The following is a 19,623-nucleotide window of genomic DNA, read 5'->3' on the forward strand; positions in this document are numbered from 1 at the left end:
GTAGAAACGGTAACACGGTAGAACAAGCGCGTTGATGTAAGCGTTGGGTTTGAATTATAGCCAGAACTACGCTCGTATCTGCTGTTATCGAGAAGGAATCGACGCCTCCTGACCAATAAGAATGGAGATTTGTCCAACATGGTTTTCTCAACATGGTCAAGTCTCGATATGCGGTCCAAAGAGGTGTCGATGCAAGTGAAGGAGGCCATGGTTAGGCTGGAAAAACACAACGGTCCTGTCGGAGAGACGGCAGAAACTTTGCGGGAGTGGCCAAATCGACAATTTGGTACATTTTTAACTAGAAGGAAAGCAACATTGACAAAAATATCTAGCCAATTCAAGAACCTTCTGCAGGAGGTATGGGTAAAATACGTGTCTAGTCAGCAGACTCGTTCATAGCGTTGAGAGCTTGGTGCAGGCTCTGCGAGAAGCGGCCAGGACAGAGCTCTGGTGCTGTGACGGAAATGCACGTGGAAATCATTTCTAATCCAGTCTGCGTGAGATACTTTTTAACTGTCCGGCGCGACGAATCAATACGCCAACACCTCCCACCTCTCGACCTCAAACGAGTCATAATATGCGCAAATGTGTCAATGTGTTTAGCCCCGCCCCCTCCCTCCCTCCCTCCCTCCCCACACCAACGCGATCTAAAGTCTATACAACACTGCCGTATAGAGCGCTAACCATTTCTCCGTAGCCAAATTTAGTCCCGATTCTAATATCAGCCCTCGCAGATCTCTTAACCCAGGGAAAGTGCATGTAAACAGAAATAAACGCTCACTCGTACGCTAGCGCGCTGCGTTACATCTTGGATCGGGATTTAAATAACCCTCGAGCGCGTCATCGATTCATTCCGTGGTCGTTTTAACCAAGTCCGGTAGCCAGAGTTTGCAAACCAGGTTGCTGGAGGAAAGAAGAGAGGAAATAAAAGAACTTCTGAAACGGTCTCTGTGTTTCTCGGGGTCGAGCTCGCTCGTATTTTCCCGCCCACAGCCTCTCGTTGAAGATGAATAGGGGGCGAGTGATGATGACCTCTCGACTCAAAAGCTCTTTATAGTTCCGAAAATATAGTAATTAATTCCTAAATAAACAACGTTCAGAGCTATAATGTACAATTCCGTCTGCCTTTTGGAAATGACTGTTCTGGCTGTGTTTATTTTTCATTGAGTGTGTGTGTGTGTGTGAGAGAGCCTCAAACTGTCCTAATGTTCCTGGCTAATACAGTCAATGTCAGTTATTATGATGATTACACTCACTAATTTCTCCACTAATGGCTGCTCACCATTAGAGCCTTGTGAAGAATTGTTTTCTCTGAGCTCAGACTGAATAATCTGCCCCCTCTGTGTGTGTGTGTGTGTGTGTGTGTGTGTGTGTGTGTGTGTGTGTGTGTGTGTGTGCGCGCGCGCACTCGTGCACAGCCTGGCGTGCTGTCTGTACTGCGGTTTGTGCTTTCCCTTCTGAGTGCTGATGAAAGAGGAGGTGTGAGGATCCATTTCGCTCAGGCTTTCTCTCTGAAGGTATGACTCACACAGAAACACACACACACACACCACATAATCTCTCTCGTGTGCGCACACACACACACGCACGCACGCACGCGCGTTCACTCGCTCCCTCACACAGGCACGTATGTGTACACACTTTCACATGTAAACTGTTAGGTCCGGGTGCGAAGTGTGCAGGAGACTACTGGGATTTTAAAAAAAAAAAAAAGTTTTTCTTCTCTCGGTCTATCTCTTTTTTCCCTCCCCCTTCTCTTTCTCTCTCTTTCTCAGTCCCTCTGTCTCTCAGACACACACACACTCACTGGTCAGCCAGAACATTAATACCTCCTGCATAATATTGTGTAGGTCCTCCTTGCGCTGCTGAAACAGCTCGGACCCGTCGAGGCCTGGACTCCACGAGACCTCTGAAGGTGTGCTGTGGTATCAGGCACCAAGATGCTAGCTGCAGATCCTTTACGTCCTGTAAGATGTGAGGCGGGGCCTCCATGGATCGGACTTGTTTGTCCAGCACATCCCACAGACGCTCGATCGGATTGAGATCTGGGGAATTTGGAGGCCGAGTCAACACCTTGAACTCTTCATGTTCCTCAAACCGTTCCTGACGCATTCTCCTGCTGCAAGAGGCCACCGCATTAAGGGGACGCCGTTGCCATGAAGAGGTGTATTTGGTCTGCAGCAGTGTTTAGGTAGGTGGTACGTGCTAACGTAACATCCACATGAATGCCAGGACACAAGGTTTCCCAGCAGAACATCACCCAGACCGTCACACTTCCTCCACCGGCTCGCCTTCTTCCCATAGTGCCATATCTTCTCCAGGTAATCCACACACACGCGCACACACACACACTCGGTCGTCCACATGATGTAAAAGTAAGCGTGATTCATCAGACCCGGCCACCTTCTTCCAGTGCTCCATGGTCCATTGGTAGGTTTGACTGTAGGTGCTTTTGGCGGTGGACGGGGTCAGCATGGACACTCTGACCGGTCTACGCTCCTGTGATGTGAAGCTGTGATGCACTGTGTGTTCTGACATCTTTCCATCAGAGCCAGCGTTAACCTTTCCAGCTATTTGTGCTACAGTAGATCTTCCGTTGGCTCGGACCAGACGGGCTAACCTTCGCACCAGTGAGGGACTCCGATGAGCCTTGGGCGCCCGTGACCCTGTCGAAAGTTCACCGGTTCTCCTTCCTTGGACCACTTTAGATAGGTACTACCCACTGTATATCAGGAACACCCCACAAGATCTGACGTTTCGGAGAAGCTCTGACCCGGTCGTCCAGCCATCACAATTTATCCCTTGTCAGAGTCGCTCGGATCCTCAAACGTACCCATTTTCCCTGCTTCCAGCACGTCAACTTCGAGACCCGACTGCTCACTTGCTGCCTGATGAATAAATCCCACGCCTTGACCGGTGCCGCTGTAACGAGATAATCAAACGTTACTCGCTTCACCCGTCAGTGGTTTTAATGTTACAGATTTCTTAATGTTTTAATGCAGAATTATTTAGATGACAACCCGGACGTTCTGCTCTGAGCTGTGTGAGATGATCATGTGGATAGCTGCAAAATTACAGGACAGTACTACTACAGTTCAGTGTGTGTGTGTGTGTGTGTGTGTGTGTGTGTGTGTCAGTCCAGACTCTGAGTACTGAGGAGTCTGATGGCTTGGGGGAAGAAGCCGTTACACAGTCTGGCCATGAGGGCCCGGACGCTCCGGTACCTTTTTGTTCTGCTGCAGAGTTCACATCAGTTTTGTTAGCCTTGAATTGTTTTGGAATCTATTGACTCGGTTGCTGAGTGCTTTGAAGTGTGCTCTGAGAGTTTCTAGAGATTCTCTGATTAGTTTGGATTTGAGCTTTTTTCCGTGGTCAGGGTGTGAGATGGCTGGGCCGCCGAGGTCGCGCTCCTCTGCTGAAGAACGTTTGTCTGTTGTCAGTCGATTGCTTTGTTCTTGAAGGTTCTGATGGGAAGTTGTTGGACCGGCCGGCTCTCCAGATGTCCGGATGAATTTTTAATTATATAAGCTACTCTCAGACTATTGGCATCTTTATGGGCCACGAAGTCCTTTGTTTGGCCTAGAAGGCATCACGCTTTCCTCTTCACACCTCCGGAGAGAGGCGGTTGTTGTTGAGAAGGCAGGGACGCCTGGGTAGATCGGACTCGTATTATTGAAGATGTTTTTAGTAGTGAGAGAAGTCGTGATTAGTGGTCATTTTCTTCTGAAAGGTGCTGACTGTACACTGATACCAGTCTCTCTCTCTCTCTCTCTCTCTCTCTCTCTCTCTCTCTCTCTGCCGCCCCCCTCTCCACCGCCTCTCTGCCCCCTCTCCCCCCCATCTGTCCCCCGGCCCCCCGTCCCTTCTCTCTTCCCCCTCTCTGTTCCCCCCATCTTTCTTTCCCTCCCTGTCTCTCTCCCCCTCCTCTCTCTCTCTCTTCCCCCTCTCTGTTCCCCCTTCTCTTTCTCTTTCCCTTCCTCTCTCTGTCCCCCCCTCTCCCCCCCTCCGTTCCCCCCTTATCTCTCTCTCTCTTTCCCTCCCCACCTCTCTCCCCCCTCCCCCCCTCTCTGTTCCCCCCTTATCTCTCTCTCTCTTTCCCTCCCCGTCTCTCTCCCCCCTCCCCCTCCTCTCTGTTCCCCCCTTATCTCTCTCTCTCTTTCCCTCCCCGTCTCTCTCCCCCCTCTCCACTCTCTCTGTTCCCCCCTTATCTCCCTCTCTCTCTTTCCCTCCCCATCTCTCCCCCCCCCCTCTCTCTTCACCCTCTCTGTTCCCCCCTTCTCCCCCCCATAGGAGATGTGTGACAGTGGGAAATGGCGTGTGGACGGACGATGCCCCCTACAGGACCTCCTGCTGCCAACTGTCCTTCACAACAGGTTCGCCCTCTTTCTCTCAGTCCGTCCCTCTGAAGTCACGACTCTTGACTTCATCTCTTCATCTTTTTTTTTGTCTCCTGTTGACAGTCTTTTCCTCTTCCTCTTTCCTTTCCCTGTCTGCTTCATTAACCCGTGTCTTTCCTTCCCTCTCTCTGTGTGTTACTTTCTCTTACTTTTGATTTATGACTCTATTTCTCTAAAGTCTCTCTACCCTCTCTTTTCATCTGGCTCTCGCTATTCTCATTCTCTCCCTTCTTCCTTCTTTTCTCCCTGTCTCTCTCCTCTTATCTCTTTGTCTATTCATGCTTCTCACATCTCACTCTCTCTCGCTCTCTCTCTCTCTCACTCACTCACTCCCACACTGTCTGTCCTCCTGTCCCACCTCTCCGATCTCACTCCATCATGCCCTCCATCTTTTTCTCCTGTACTTTCTCTCTTTTTTTCCTCTCCATTTTTGCCTCACACTTCACCCATCTTCCTCTCTTTTTCATGATTTTTCCTCCTCTCTCTCTCACACTCTCTCTTTCTCTCATTACTCTCTTGTCTCTCTCCCTCGTCTTTTCCAGTTTCAGTCAATTTATGTCTTCATTTTGTCCCATCCCTCCTTCTCTTTCTTTTTTTTTTGTCTTTTCTGTTTGACAGCTAAATTTCTTTTCAGTCATCGCTCACCACATCTCATCTCATCTCTCCGTCTCTGTTTCTCTCCAAAATGCTATTAAAAATGATTCGCTCCATTTACACACACAACATTGTCTCTGACTGACTCTGTGCCTGTCATGCACTTTTCTCTCCCTCTCTCTCTCTCTCTCTCTCTCTCTCTCTCTCTCTCTCTCTGGCTGTCTGTCATACAGCTTCAGCTGCGGGAAAAGATCGAGCCTCACACACACACCTCATTTCTGCACACTAATATATATGTGTGTGTGTGTGTGTGTGTGTGGCTCTTTTGCGAGCTCGATCTTTTCCCGCAGCTGAAGCTGTCAGTCAGCTTTAGAACTCGGCTTTCAGGCGGAATGTCACGGAGAAAGGTCACGGTCCCCCCACAGCACCTCCGTCCCTGCCCCTCTCAGGCCCTGGAGCTGTGTGTGTCTGCGTGTGTGTGTCTGCGTGTGTGTGTGTGTGAGAAAGAGAAAAACTCCTGAGCTTTCAGAGTGTGTCTGAGGACCTCAGGCTTTTCTATTTAAACACACATCGACAATGCATCATTCTTAAACAGAGTTTGAGGGCGAAACACAGATGACCCTCTGAGATGATCAGTTTCAGCTTGGGTGTGAATTATAGTTGGAACAGTGTGATCAGTTCACACGGTGATAACCAATCAAATATCACAGCTTTTCTGTATATCACACTATCTGCCACTACTATTAGAAAAGAGAGAGAAAAAAGAATATATATATATATACACACACACATACAGTATCTCACAAAAGTGAGTACACCCCTCACATTTTTGTAAATATTTGATGATACCTTTTCATGTGACAGCACTGAAGGAATGACACTTTGCTACAATGTAAAGTATTGAGTGTACAGCTTGTGTAACACTGTAAATTCGCCGTCCCCTCAAAATAACTCAACACACAGCCATTAATGTCTAAACCGCTGGCAACGAAAGTGAGTACACCCCTAAGAGAAAATGTCCAGAGGGAAATCCACCTATTACATCAGCACAGAGAGTTAGAAGTGTACGAAAAGTGATTTAACATTATAAATGAAACAAATAAGAATAAATATGCACGTGTGTGTGTGTGTGTGTGTGTGTGTGAGAGAGAGAGAGAGAGAGTGGGGCCCTTTTGAAGTAGATGTATGACCGCATCATGGACACATACCTGTTGGCTTGTAAGCAAACTCGAGGGAGTCCAGAAAAGACTTGAGGTCTTAGAAGGAACAGCACCAGAGGTTCTGGAGGCGCCCACGCAGGGGGGTGAAGGGGGTAGGAAGAGATGTGAGTACTCTGAAGGAGGCTGTGTGTGTGATGGGTGGGGTGAATGATTGTGAGATGAGCAGGGAAGAATTGGGAAGAAGAGTGGTGGTGCAGAAGGGTAATGTGAGAGGGCCTCGTGCTAGACCTATTGAAGAACAAATTCAGCTCACTGGCGCGTTCTAGATTATCCCCCCCACCCCAAACAGGTTGTGGTTTTGCCTTGATGCCGGTGATCTGCCTTCGACTCCTTCTGCACCCTCCTCACATGTCCCCTGTCCTTCTTCCTGAAAGCCTGCTTCTTTCTGGTCAGTAGTTCCTTCAGGTCCTTGGTGATCCAGGGTTTCTTATTAGGAAATACATCATTATCTGTGTACGTTAGCTAGGTTAGCAGTGTTTTTAGTTGTAAAATCGGCTACATTAGTTATATCTTTTCCCTGTCTGCTATATATATTTATATAGAGAGAATAAGAGGTGTAGAAAGTGGATGGATGTATAGTCTGAAATATTTCTTTGAGACTAAAAAAGTACATTTAGCTGCGTTCTTACTGTCTCATCACGTTGCCCAGCCCTGTACGTGTCAGCTGTTATGGTGGGTCATTACTGCGTTAGAAAGGTCTTTGTTTCCTTCGTGTCTCACAGGAAGCACACCACATTTGGGCAAAAAGATGTTTCCTGGCTCCTTCCACCGACTTTTCTGCCTGAACTGTCCCACAGTGAGAGGCAGCTGAGCGCCGCTTTGACACTGCACCTGATGCATTGTGAGTCTCACACACACACACACACACACGGTTGTTCTACTGTCCTTGTGAGGACCGTCCATCGACATAATTATTAATGTCGCTAATTAATGCTATGCTGCATCATAATCTAACTCTAAGAAAACTTTAGTAATTTGCTCAATCGTAGTAGAAACATTATTAAAAAAGCTGGAATGTGACATCATCTAGCAGACATTTCTGTGTCTGAACAGGCCACGGCCGTGATGCCACAGTTTGTCGTCCACGGATAAACCCTTGATAAGCCTGTGGATTGTGCCGTGCAGCTGCACTTTGTACTTGGTGAGGCTTTAGCCCTTGATTTCCGTACCGCTCCGTGTGATATTTCAAACCAGGCGTGTACCAGACGTTAATTCGGAATATTCTCCCACCGTCACACGTCTCCTCCTGACCGCTGTCGAGAGAAACGAACAACCAGATTCATTCTTGTCCAGTTTTGGTTCGGTCATGTCAGAGAAACAGTGTTTCTCATTTTTGTTTAGCCATTTGTTTATTTACTTAATTATTTACATACTTTCATACTTTTATTTCATTTTTTTCTTACTTCATTTTTCTCTTTCTTTCTTTACGTACGTACGTTATTTACTTTTTGTGTATATACAGGTATACCTTCTTTTTATTTACAGTGCTTTGCAAAAGTATTCGGACCCCTTCAGACCCCCTTTTTTTCACATTTTGGTATGTAGCAGTCTAATGCTGAAATGCTTTTCTTTTTCTTTTCCATATCACTCTATACCCCATATTGACAAAGCATTAACCAGATTTTTTATAACTTTATTCATTCATTTTATTCAGCTTTATTCATTTATTAAAAAAGAAAAAACTGAAATATCACATTGCATACGTATTGAGTTGCTACGACGCTCGGGTGCATGCCATTTCTCTGGATCATCTCTGAGATGTTTCTACACTTTGATTGGAGTCGACCTGTGACAGATTCTATTGGTTGGGCGTGATTTGGAAAGGCACACTCTTGTGTATGTATATATAAGGTCTAACAGCTGAAAATGCGTATCAGACAAAAACCAAGCCGTGAGGTCAAAGGATCTGCCCGCAGAGCTCGGAGACAGGACTGTGTCGAGGCACAGAAGGCTACAGAAAGATTTCTGCTGCGTTGAAGGTTCCCAGGAGCACAGTGGCCTCCATAATTATTAAATGGAAGAGGTTTGGAACAACCAGGTCTCTTCTTAGTGCCGGATGCCCGGCCAAACTGAGCAATCAGGGGAGAAGGGCCTTGGTAAGAGAGATGGCCGAGAACCTGATGGTCACTCTGGTTGAGCTCGAGAGATCATGTGTGGAGATGGGAGAAACTTGCAGAAGGACAACCATCACTGCGACACTCCACGGATCTGGGCTTTATGGCAGAGTGGCCAGATAGAGGCCTTTCCTCAGTGCAAGACACAAAAGCTTGCTTGGAATTTGCACACACACACACACACACAAAAAACAAACAAACACCTAAAGGACTGTCAGATGGTGAGAAACAACATTCTCTGGTCTGATGAACCTCAGTTCCAAGCATCATATGTAGAGGAAACCAGGCACTGCGTAATCACCTGCATAATACCATCCCAACGGTGATGCGTGGTGGTGGTGGTGGTGGTTCTGTGGGGGTGTTTTTCAGCGGCAGGCAGTGGGGCACCGGTCAGGGTTAGAAGGTAAGCTGAACGCAGCAAAATGCAAAGATATCCATAATGAAAATTGGTCCATAACGCTCAGGACCTCAGACCGGGCCGAAGGTTCACCTTCCAACAGGACGATGACCCTAAGCACAAAGCTAGGACAATGCAAGAGTGACTCTGTGGATGTCCTTGAGCGGCCCAGCCAGAACCCGGACTTGAACCCAATCGAACATCTCTGGAGAGACCTGAAAATGGCTGTCCACCGACGGTCCCCATCCAACCTGACCGAGATCGAGAGGATCTGCAGAGAAGAATGGCAGAACATCCCCACGTCCAGGTGTGCAAACCCAGAAAGACTCGAGGCTGTAATCACTGCCGAAGGTGCTTCAACTACGCGCTGAGTTAAGGGTCTGAGTACTTCTCAATGTGATATTGCAGAATTTACTTTTTAATAAATTTGCAAATCTGTTTTTTGCGTCATTATTATGAGGTATGGCGCGTAGACTGATGTGAAAATAAACATCATTTAAAGCATTGTAGCATACGGCTGCGAGTGTGGGAGAAATGAGGGGGTCTGAATTCTTTCACAAGGCACCGTATTTATTTACTTACTTGCTTGCTTACTGAAATTTTTGTTTGTTTTTGTTGTTATTTAGTTTATGTACGTACTTTATTTGCGTACATAATTTTTGCTCGTATACATTTTTTTTTTATTATTTACTTGCAGGCTTACTTACTTTATTGACTTACTTAATTGCTTTGCTTACCTATATACGTTCTCATTTTACTGATCTGTTTGAATTTTACTTTGACAGATTCTCGGCTATTTCATAAACGTTTCCGGTTATCGTGTCAGTCTTCAGTAATTCGTGAGTTGGACGTAATTGGTCCGAAGCTGCGGAGGTTGTTTAGTGACATCACTCAGTGAGCTCGTGCGTAACTCCTCCTTCGTTCGGTTTTATACAGAAGTGCCGAGATAAATCCGCTGTTCTAAATTCACAAAGGATTACCAAAAAACAACACGTTTTTCACTGTAGGATTTTATTTGAATGTTAATAAGAGCGCATGGCAGATGTGTTATTTGTGTGTTGTTGTTGTTGTTGTTGTTTTTAAATTGCCTCTCAGCGGTGACCAGCAGCATGGCCGTGATGTCTACCGGTGTCATGTCCTGTTTGCTCCTCCATAAACACCGCAGGGTGAGGAAACACAGCTGAACACATTTATATCACACTGACTCTGTTTTTATGGATCTCTTAACGCCCCACATGCCTCATTGTGTTGCGTCTTAAATGATGCATTTATTGATCTGTTTAAAGCCCAGAACGCTTACACACGCGCACACACGCACGCACGCATGCAAACACACACTCGCGCACACACGCACAGTGTGGATAAACAAATATGATACAAATGGGATTTAGGAGATATCAAAGGTAAAGATGTACAATAACACGTGATGGATAGTCAGATAACACACACTTCTCCTTGTGGTTTAATTTATCCACTGTTCATATTTACTCTCTTTGTTTCTCTCTCTCTCTCTCTCTCTCTCTCTCTCTCTCTCTCTCTCTCTCCCATCCTTCCTTTCCTCTATTTCTCTGTGTGTGTGTGTGTCAGGGGGTGCGTATGTCTGTGTTGTGTAGAGATTTTTGTTGGCTGTTGGAGGAGCTGTTGATCAGGCGCTATGATGCTGGTTTTGGAGGCACTCTGCTCAGTGTGGTGTACCACGCTCTCTGTGTGCTGCGTCCCCACCTGCTGATTGCTACAGTGCCCGCTTTAGGAGAGCTGGTGGTGATAGCTCGGCCCGACCCACACACACTGCTCACACTTGGCCGGCACAGCCAGCAACTCACACACGTCTTCATCACAGAGGCTGTGGGAGGTCGGTTTAATAAACATGTACATCATACTATAGGCTGTGTGTGTGTGTGTGTGTGTGTGTGTGTGTGTGTGTGTGTGTGTGTGTTGGAATATTTTTTTCAAAATATTTTATTTTTGCCACCTCCTTCACTATGACTGAGACACAGAGACCACGCCTCCTTCACTATGACTGAGACAGAGACCACGCCTCCTTCACTATGACTGAGACACAGAGGCCACGCCTCCTTCACTATGATTGAGACAGAGGCCATGCCTCCTTCACTATGACTGAGACACAAAGATCACGCCTCCTTCACTATGACTGAGACACAGAGATCACGCCTCCTTCACTATGACTGAGACACAGAGATCACGCCTCCTTCACTATGACTGAGACACAGAGGCCACGCCTCCTTCACTATGACTGAGACACAGAGATCACGCCTCCTTCACTATGACTGCAACAAAGGTCACGCCTCCTTCACTATGACTGAGACACAGAGACCACGCCTCCTTCACTATGACTGAGACACAGAGGCCACGCCTCCTTCACTATGATTGAGACAGAGGCCATGCCTCCTTCACTATGACTGAGACACAGAGACCACGCCTCCTTCACTATGACTGAGACACAGAGGCCACGCCTCCTTCACTATGATTGAGACAGAGGCCATGCCTCCTTCACTATGACTGCAACAAAGGTCACGCCTCCTTCACTATGACTGAGACACAGAGGCCACGCCTCCTTCAGTATGACTGAGACACAGAGACCACGCCTCTTTCACTATGACTGCAACAAAGGCCGTGCCTCCTTCACTATGACTAAGACACAGGCCGTGCCTCCTTCACTATGACTGCAACAAAGGCCACGCCTCTTTCACTATGACCGAAATACAGAGACCACGCCTCCTTCACTATGACTGCAACAGAGGCCACGCCTCCTTCACTGGGACTGACTCATAAGCCACACCCCCTTCACTGGGAATGAGGGATGAACAGTGGTAAAGGAGTCATATTTGATAATGTAAGTAGTAATAATCAGAAGTGTGTGTGTGTGTGTGTGTGTGTGTGTGCGCGTGCAGCCTGTGCGGTCTCTGCCTTGCTGTGTGAGGTGGCAGGATGTGGAGGAAGAGAGATGGAGTTTGATGTTGCACTTGGTCAAGAGGAGCTGACTGAAAAAAGCCTACAGCTTACACACCTACTGCCAGCTGGGTATATACCGGTGAGTCAGACCGGGAGCTCCAAAAATATTGGCACCCATCGTGCAAATGCACACCACTTATTAAATCGTGTCATGATCTTAAACATATGGGGATTCTGTATAAAACAGTATTTTTCTTAAGGAGTGCTTTATTTCCTGCAAACGTATCGGCTCCACTACAGATAATATTAGTCAGGCCCAAAGCATCACTTTACAGATTTCACAATGGCTATCAGGTGCTTTTCCTCATATACAGTCCCCTTTTTTGATGATTTTCAAGGCTGTAAAGTTTAAACGGCCCACGGTGTACTTAATGCTGTTTTAAACTGCTTATCTAGCGTTCCTTCCGAAACTATTGGAACAGCCGATTCATTTGTTTGTGCTATACACCAGAAACATTTGGGTTTGAGATCAAACGATGGATATGAGACGAAAGTTCAGCTTTTATTTCCCGGTACCTACATCTAGATGTATTCAACAACATCAAATGTAGAACCTTTTGTGTCAGACCACCCAATTTTTAGGTGAGCAAAAGTATAGGAACAGATAAGTCTTGAAGTAAGTTAAAGTAAATAACACTTAATATTTGATGCATATCCCTTGCCTGCAGTAACTGCATCAAGTGGTATATGGCCTCTGTGTTTCTGCTCTCAGAGTCTTCGTGAGACCTTCACCCCTACCCTGTGGAGGCTGTTGATGATGTCACTAACTGTTGTTTTGTTGGGCTTCTTCACAGCTCTCACAATGTTTCTGTCATCAGCTGCTGCTGTTTTCCTTGGCCGATCCATTCGGTGTCTGCTGCTCAGTACACCAGGGGTTTCTTTCTTTTTCAGGATATTCCAAATTGTTGTAGAGGCTATGCTCCAGTGTTTGTACAATGACTCTGATTGGTTTTCCCTCTTTTCCCAGCTTCATTATGACTCGCTTTTCTCCCATAGACAGCTCTCTGATCTTCATGTCGGCTTATCCTTTTTAACAACAGATGCAGTCTTCACAGGTGAAACTGAAGGCCAAAACCAAAACCAAGAGCAGATGTTCAGTGCTATTTATTGTTTAAACACTCAATCTAACAGGACACACCTGGATAACAAGAAACACTTGTCAGTCGCATGTTCCAGTATTTTTGCTCGCCTCCAAATTGGCTGGTGTGATAGAAAACGTGTCATGTTCTATGTCGGTTATCACATCTACATGTGAATACCAGGGAATAAAAGCTGAAACTCTCTTCTCATATTCATCTTTTGATCTCAAACTCAAATGTCTTCAGTCTACAGCAAAAAAAAAAAAAGAAAGAAAGAATTAGCCTCGTCGTTCCAGTAGTTTCGGAGGGGAGTGTGTCTTTCTGTCCATTTAAAAGTTGTTCGTTAATAAGAATCTTTCTCGTTCGAGCAATGCCAAACAGTTCTGTAACAGTTCCACCGCTTCAGCAGTGGTGCTCTGATGGACGGGTTAGTCCGAGGGTGACGCGCTGCGTATACAAACAGATGAGCTACAGCGAGCGAGTGTAGCTGTACCTGTAAATCTACTCTGAAGAGCTGTTCACCGGAGAACAGTGTGTGTAATTACAGCCAACAAATCAACATCTGCAGGAAATGTCAACAAGAACAAACCACTCCACACACGGTTCCTCAGCTAATTCTCTCGCTCTCTTTCTCTCCCTCTTGCGTTCCCGCTCTCGTTCTCTCTCTCTTGCGTTCTCGCTCTCGTTCTCTCTTTCTCTCTCTTGTGCTCTCGCTTTCTCTTTTGCTCTCTCACTCTCTCTCTCTCATTCTCTCTTGCATTCTTGCTCTCACTCTCTCTCGCTCTTGTTCTCTCTCTCTCTCTCTTGTGCTCTCTCTCTCACTTTCTCTCGTGCTCTCTCATTCTCTTTCTCTCTTTCTCTCTCTTGCTGGTTGGCTGTGTGTGTGCATGTATGATTTTATATATATATATATATAAAACATACATACATACATACATACACACACACACACACGTCTCTCTACCTGTCTGTCTCTCAATCTCTGTCTCCATCTATGTGACTCTCTCTCTCTCTCTCTCTCTCTCTCTCAGCCATGCCAAACGGCGAACAGTTTTGCTCTGGATGCAGTGGACAGCATGGTGCGCTGTGGGATTCTTGTCATGGAGGAGGTGAGATCTAATATCTCTCTCTCACACACACACACACACACACACACTCTCATATCTCTCAGAGGTTCTTGGATTAAAATACAGCTGAAATAAAGCTTTTTTCCCTTCGTTTGTACTCCGTGTCCACTCCGAGCCCGAGTGGCGATACAAGTGTGTGTCCCCCTGCATAAGAACGAAGGGCGGGCCTTTGTGCTGGGATTTTTGCGCATGTGCCTCCACGGTGTTCATATTAATCGTCACCTCGATGTGTGTGTATTGGAAAGTAAAAGTTAGAGTTGTACTGGTGTAAAATGTGAACAGATGGTGTGAATAGAACAGTGCTGAGGATGGAGCAGAGCAGGAGGGACACGGTGGAGAACAGAACAGAAAAACAGTGCAGACTGGCTCCTAAAGTGCTTACACTGCAGATTAGTCTGCGCTGCAGCAGTGTTCAGCCCTGTGTGTGTGTGTGTGTGTGTGTGTGTGTGTGTGTGTGTGTGTGTGTGTGTGTGAGGAACGAGAATGAAACACCTCCATTTACAAACGTATCACACTCTGATTTTCCTGCACTTTGGTTTTTACTGATGGAATAAAACTAGTGAAGCGTTTAGGGTTCTAACACATAGGAGAAGATTAATGTTAATGTAACCTTGGTGTGTTTCAATAGAGTTACTGTGTGTGTGTGTGTGTGTGTGTGTGTGTGTGTAGGTGCAGCGGGATACTCCCCTGTGTGATTTCTGGAAAAAGCAGGGTGTTTTCTCATTTACTTCTTCAGATGACCCTGAACACTGCAGTGACTCAGAGTGTGAGGAACAGGACACACGCTCATACAAGGTACACACACACACACATATATATACTAGGGATGTAACTGATTACACGTACAATATTCGGATCGATCAGGAAGCTTGCCTGAGAGGTTCAGAGGGCATCTGGTTTTGAATAAGGCTCTGGGACGCAGCGAAAACTTGTGCGAGCAAGAGGTTTTCAGTTTGTAGACACGAGCTTGAAGGACGCAAACGTGGAGCTCACAGGACGAAAACCACGTTCATCGTCACGGTACAACTAGAAGGAGCGTTCTTAGTGTTTTGGTTTGTATCCCCATTATGTGTCCCAGCACCACTTCTCGGTTGTACCTCCGTCAGCGAACCTCCACTTCTCGGTTGGTCCGCATCACGTCCGGTCATTCTGAATTAGTTAAAGCACGCCTGTTATGGTTTTGAAACGTGCCTAATTTTGTCTTAAAGGTCTCATACAATAGACTTACACGCATCCGAGGTCACAAAAACAGTTTAACGTGCTCATCATGTAAACTGCAGGATTGGTGAGGGTGAGGAGTTGTATAAGATCCGGAGTTGAGTGAAGTGATGTTGTGCAAATGGCTATTTGGGTGTTATAACTTTTTTTCAGTGTCTTCCGGTAGAGTTAAATATCAGATAGAGATAGCGGCGTTGTGTTACAACACGAAGATACACACACACTCTCACAATTATGGTGTTTGAAGCTGAAACTGTGTTCTCCTTCTCTGTCTCCGTGTGTGTGTGTGTGTGTGTGTGTGTGTGTGTGTGTGTGTGTGTGTGTGTGTGTGTGTGTGTATAGCTGGGTCAGCCGTCTCAGTGTCCCGAGCTGTTGTTCTTTCTCTGTAGTTTACTGAGTGTCCAGCTGAGGGCGCTCTGCTGGGCTATAGAGAGCATGGACCTGCTGCCCTTTCCCCTCACAGGTTACTGCACACACACACACACACATTAATTTTGCACAGATGAGGTAAATCTAACTCGTACGGGTATCACCACAGGAAAATGAGTGGCTTTATGCTCTCCTGCCTCTACGCCAGTTCACTGCGCGTGTGTAATTAGTAGTGGAGGAGAGCGAGACGGCGGAGTCTGCGCTGACGGAGTGAACGGCTTTGTGTTGTTTTTGTGTCGTGTTTGTCGTATAGAGACGGCGTGTGTGACTCAACTCCACGCTCACCTGAGAAACAAAGCTCAGCTGGACAAAGTGCACCACGGTCAGACCCCCACACGCACACACACACACACACACACACACACACACACACACACACACACGACACATTGAGCTCTTCTCTAGTTAGTTCCGTTAGAACAAGACATTAAGCTGAGGCTATATATGGCTGGTTATCTCTCCCCGCTGACTCGGTGACATTTTACAGGACGGTTCTATAAATGAAAATTGGCATGGAGAAACGGTTTGGCTCGGGGACTAGCATCGCTGCTTTAAGCTGTTTAGCAACACTGATCAGCTGCACTAAGACTTAAGTTTGTCAGACGCTACAGAACACCACTCGCTGGTGCTTTCAAATTCCATTTCATAACACACACACACACACACACACACACACACACACACACATATATAGTGACTGACGAGCACAAAGAAGCATTGAGAGATTGACAGTGAGAGGAAAACTTGGCTAAAGGAAGTGCTTGTGATAACATTTCTGAATAAACCTTCACATGAACTTTTCACTGTAAATAATGCGCCTCTTAAGCTGAACCGTGTGTGTGTGTGTGTGTGTCTCATAGAGAGCTCCTCGATAAAGCTGGTGAGAACGGCCCTGCGAACCCTGACTGATTGTGGCGTGAGTTTTTATATTTATATATATATATATGTGACAAAGTGAAATTCACCTCTTCTCTCTCACTCTGTTTCTCTCTCTGCATCTCTGTCTTTCTGTTTAACTTTATTTTTTATCCAATTAATTGTCCAAATACTTTATGGGGCCACTGTGTGTGTGTATGTATGTATGTATGTATATATATATATATATATATATATATATATGAAGGCACCAGTGATAAAACGATCAGAGTCACATTGTGCTTGAATTCCGTAATTTGAATTTCTGATGTCATAATAGTTGAGAGCAGGGACAATCTTGATGATATGTTCTCTAGACCTGTTCATAGTCTTTATGAAGACACCAAAAGTTATCAGCCATCCTTGTTCACATCATGTTCATCGAAGCATGAGAAAATGCCCGCGCGGACTCGGATCTTTCCTTCGTGGCTATTCGCAGTAATGCAGTCATGGACTTGTACTAATTTATTCAACGGAGCATCATCGACATCACTTAAATACTGAAAACTCCCAGAGTATACATGATGCATCAGTCTCAGCTGGAATATTATTCATGATTATTATATTAATATTAGAGCAGGTACTAACGAGACGCGTTGAGGAAATTTGACAGTAGGTTAACGATGAAATTCACTCCGCTGGGCGTCCGCCGTCACTCGAAGCCTATTGGCTGATCTCGGTCATGTGACAGGACTGTGGTCATTTTTCCATAGCGTGGCTTTATATTAAATTGGAAAATTCCGTGACCCCGATCTTTCTATCATCCAGGTACATTTATGAGATCGTTCTTCAATGCTCAATCAACAGCCGTGGATGCAAACAAAACTCCAAAAATACGGTTTTGTGACTCGGATCATTTTTCCATTGTGGTCTTCATATACATATATATATATATATATGGGGGTGTGTGGAAGGTTTATATAAATATCTAATTATATAAATATCTCGGACTTCCAACCCACAAGCAGACAAAACATTTGATCAGTTCAAAAGAAGTCTGAGGCAAAACAGACTAACAGAGCAGGCATCACTGCAGTGTCGTGACGTCGTTTTGTCTCAGAGGTTTCTCAGAACCGCGGCGTTCCCCCCAACGCAGTGCAGAGGGCCCTACAAAAAATGTAAACTCAATTCTTTGTGTATACTGACGACTGAGTGTTCTTCAGACTGTTTTCCTCATTATTTAAGTGCATTTCCTAAGTATTCACCCCCCTTTCAACTTTCCGACATCCCCGCACTCTCCCCCAGCCCCCCCCCACACACACGTACACAGTTTGTAGTGCTACCACCACCATGCTTCACGATGGGGATGTTGTCCTCAGGGTGTTGGGTTTCTGCCAAATGGAGGACTTTGTCCCAATGTCAGAAAAGCTTTCCTCACACGTCTTCGAGTAAACTTCGCACAGGATATCGTACAAGTGTGCCATAAATATGTTTATCCTGTGAACAGCTCCTTCCACGGTTCCATTTTGCGATCTCAGAAACGAACGCAGAATCGAGCAGACGCCGCAACATTCGGAGCAGCTTGCAACGTTTCAAACTGACCGCAGATTTTCATCCATTTTCTGCAAACCTCGGCCAAGATTTCCTCTCCGGTTCACGTCCGTCGACACGAGTAACCGCTAAGAGGTCTCGCTTACCAACGAAAATCACCGCGAAAGAGCGCGCAAAACGGTCGCGCGCGAAAAACGTCGTCGATTTGAAAAAAGCCGCCGCAAAATCTTTGTGGCATTTTTGGCCGCAACAATCCCCAAAAGAATATATACATCAATATAAAAACCCTCTGAAATCCTGTACGGGCCGGGTTACAGCGTGTTTCTCTTGTACCAGGTGCTGACGGAGGACCGGCAGAGCGAGGCGGTGTACCTAGAGATCAGTCCTCTTTTCCTCCAGGCCGAGAACAAACGCAAGCTCTTCCAGTTCGTCTCGCGGTTCCTCAAGGGCTGACGCAGGAGAAGCGCACGTCTCTGCACCGCTCCAGGTTTAGTTTAGTTACAAAATATCGGTGTTTCTGGTAATCCGCTTGGAGCAAGATGTGGACTTGAACGTGGACCTTTTAAAAACTGCATTCGGTTTCTCTCTTACTTATAAATATGTAGTTTGGAAATGTTTGTTGTGGTTTTCAGTTTTGCACTGAAGCAGTGAGCCTGATGTGCTGTAGCTAACAAGTAAAGCTCATCTCTAGCAGTTTAGCATCATGACACCTAGAGCATTTAATCCTTTATTTGTACAGATAGATTACTAAACCAGGCACGTGTGTGACGATTTAAGCGTTCAGTTTCCACACTGCTGACAGTTTAGAGCCTCGTAGCTCTAGTGCAAAACTGAAGCCTGAGCCCTGAGCTACATGCTGTGTGTTGTGTGTGTTCGTGTCATTCGATATGATGCTGCTAGTAGGCTGTGAGTGAAAATATTAGTAGGATTTTGAGTTGAAAATTGTTGCTTTGTTTGATTTGAAGAAAGGAATACAGGTTTTTGTTTTGCACCGTCGCTCAATCCGGATCTTTCTTTTTCCACGTTCTCATACATGACGCTGTTAACGATGAGTGACGGAGCTCGTGACCCTCCAGTCAGCCCCTGATTCTCCGCTGTTTATGTCGCCAGTCCTCTCGGGACACCCTAGCAATCCCATAACCCCCTTCTTTCACCTCATACACGTACGTATATAGACAGACTCTTTACGCACGCGGCACGGCGAGAGAGAGAGAGAGATGCTGACGGACAGGGCTGATCGCTGTAGTGCACCAGGTGCTGAGTAAGATCTCAAGAGACACACACACACGCACAGGTGAACTGCACAGGGACCTCCTGCGCACTCACGGAGAAGGCGATCGATAATGTCGAGAGGGATTCGCAGATGAACAGAGGAGGAGAAGAAACGAGGTGAATACTTAAACAGGCAGGAAAGCCGAGAGGAGTAAGCGCAGCACTTTTTAGAAGAAGCAGTTGGGCTTTGAACGCGGAGCGCGCCGCAGTCTCGCACCGCGATAGATCACCTGCTTGGCAGGTTTACGCTCCCCCCGGCTCGTAAAACTCGGGTCAGTGAACTGACGGAGCAGATCCGGAGTGGTCTCGATGAAATAATGGACGTTCAGTCAGTTCTCTGATTTTAGTTACGCGATGCTATTTCAGTATTTTAATAGTTTCTCTGATAAGAAAACGT

General features: G+C 46.2%; 1 protein-coding gene across 15 annotated transcripts in view; it reads left to right on the forward strand.

Annotated features, from left to right (window-relative positions):
• The window catches only part of gpat2 (glycerol-3-phosphate acyltransferase 2, mitochondrial), a 146,223-nt gene extending 127,273 nt beyond the window's left edge, over positions 1-18,950 (forward strand). For 13 of the 15 annotated variants that reach the window (XM_053624154.1, XM_053624153.1, XM_053624159.1 and 10 more), the window contains 12 exons: positions 1,419-1,517; positions 4,291-4,373; positions 6,934-7,052; positions 9,818-9,888; positions 10,310-10,574; positions 11,635-11,774; positions 13,806-13,883; positions 14,571-14,696; positions 15,462-15,582; positions 15,802-15,870; positions 16,409-16,464; positions 18,291-18,950. In XM_053624154.1, the coding sequence (XP_053480129.1) occupies positions 1,419-1,517; positions 4,291-4,373; positions 6,934-7,052; positions 9,818-9,888; positions 10,310-10,574; positions 11,635-11,774; positions 13,806-13,883; positions 14,571-14,696; positions 15,462-15,582; positions 15,802-15,870; positions 16,409-16,464; positions 18,291-18,407 (1,344 nt within the window). In that variant the 3' untranslated portion in view covers positions 18,408-18,950. The remainder of the gene's footprint in view (positions 1-1,418; positions 1,518-4,290; positions 4,374-6,933; positions 7,053-9,817; positions 9,889-10,309; positions 10,575-11,634; positions 11,775-13,805; positions 13,884-14,570; positions 14,697-15,461; positions 15,583-15,801; positions 15,871-16,408; positions 16,465-18,290) is intronic. The other 2 variants (XM_053624162.1, XM_053624165.1) reach the window with 2 other exon arrangements.
• Positions 18,951-19,623: the final 673 nt, after the last annotated feature.

The sequence above is a fragment of the Ictalurus furcatus genome, chromosome 5 (genome assembly GCF_023375685.1).
Source record: "Ictalurus furcatus strain D&B chromosome 5, Billie_1.0, whole genome shotgun sequence".
Lineage (NCBI taxonomy): Eukaryota > Metazoa > Chordata > Actinopteri > Siluriformes > Ictaluridae > Ictalurus > Ictalurus furcatus.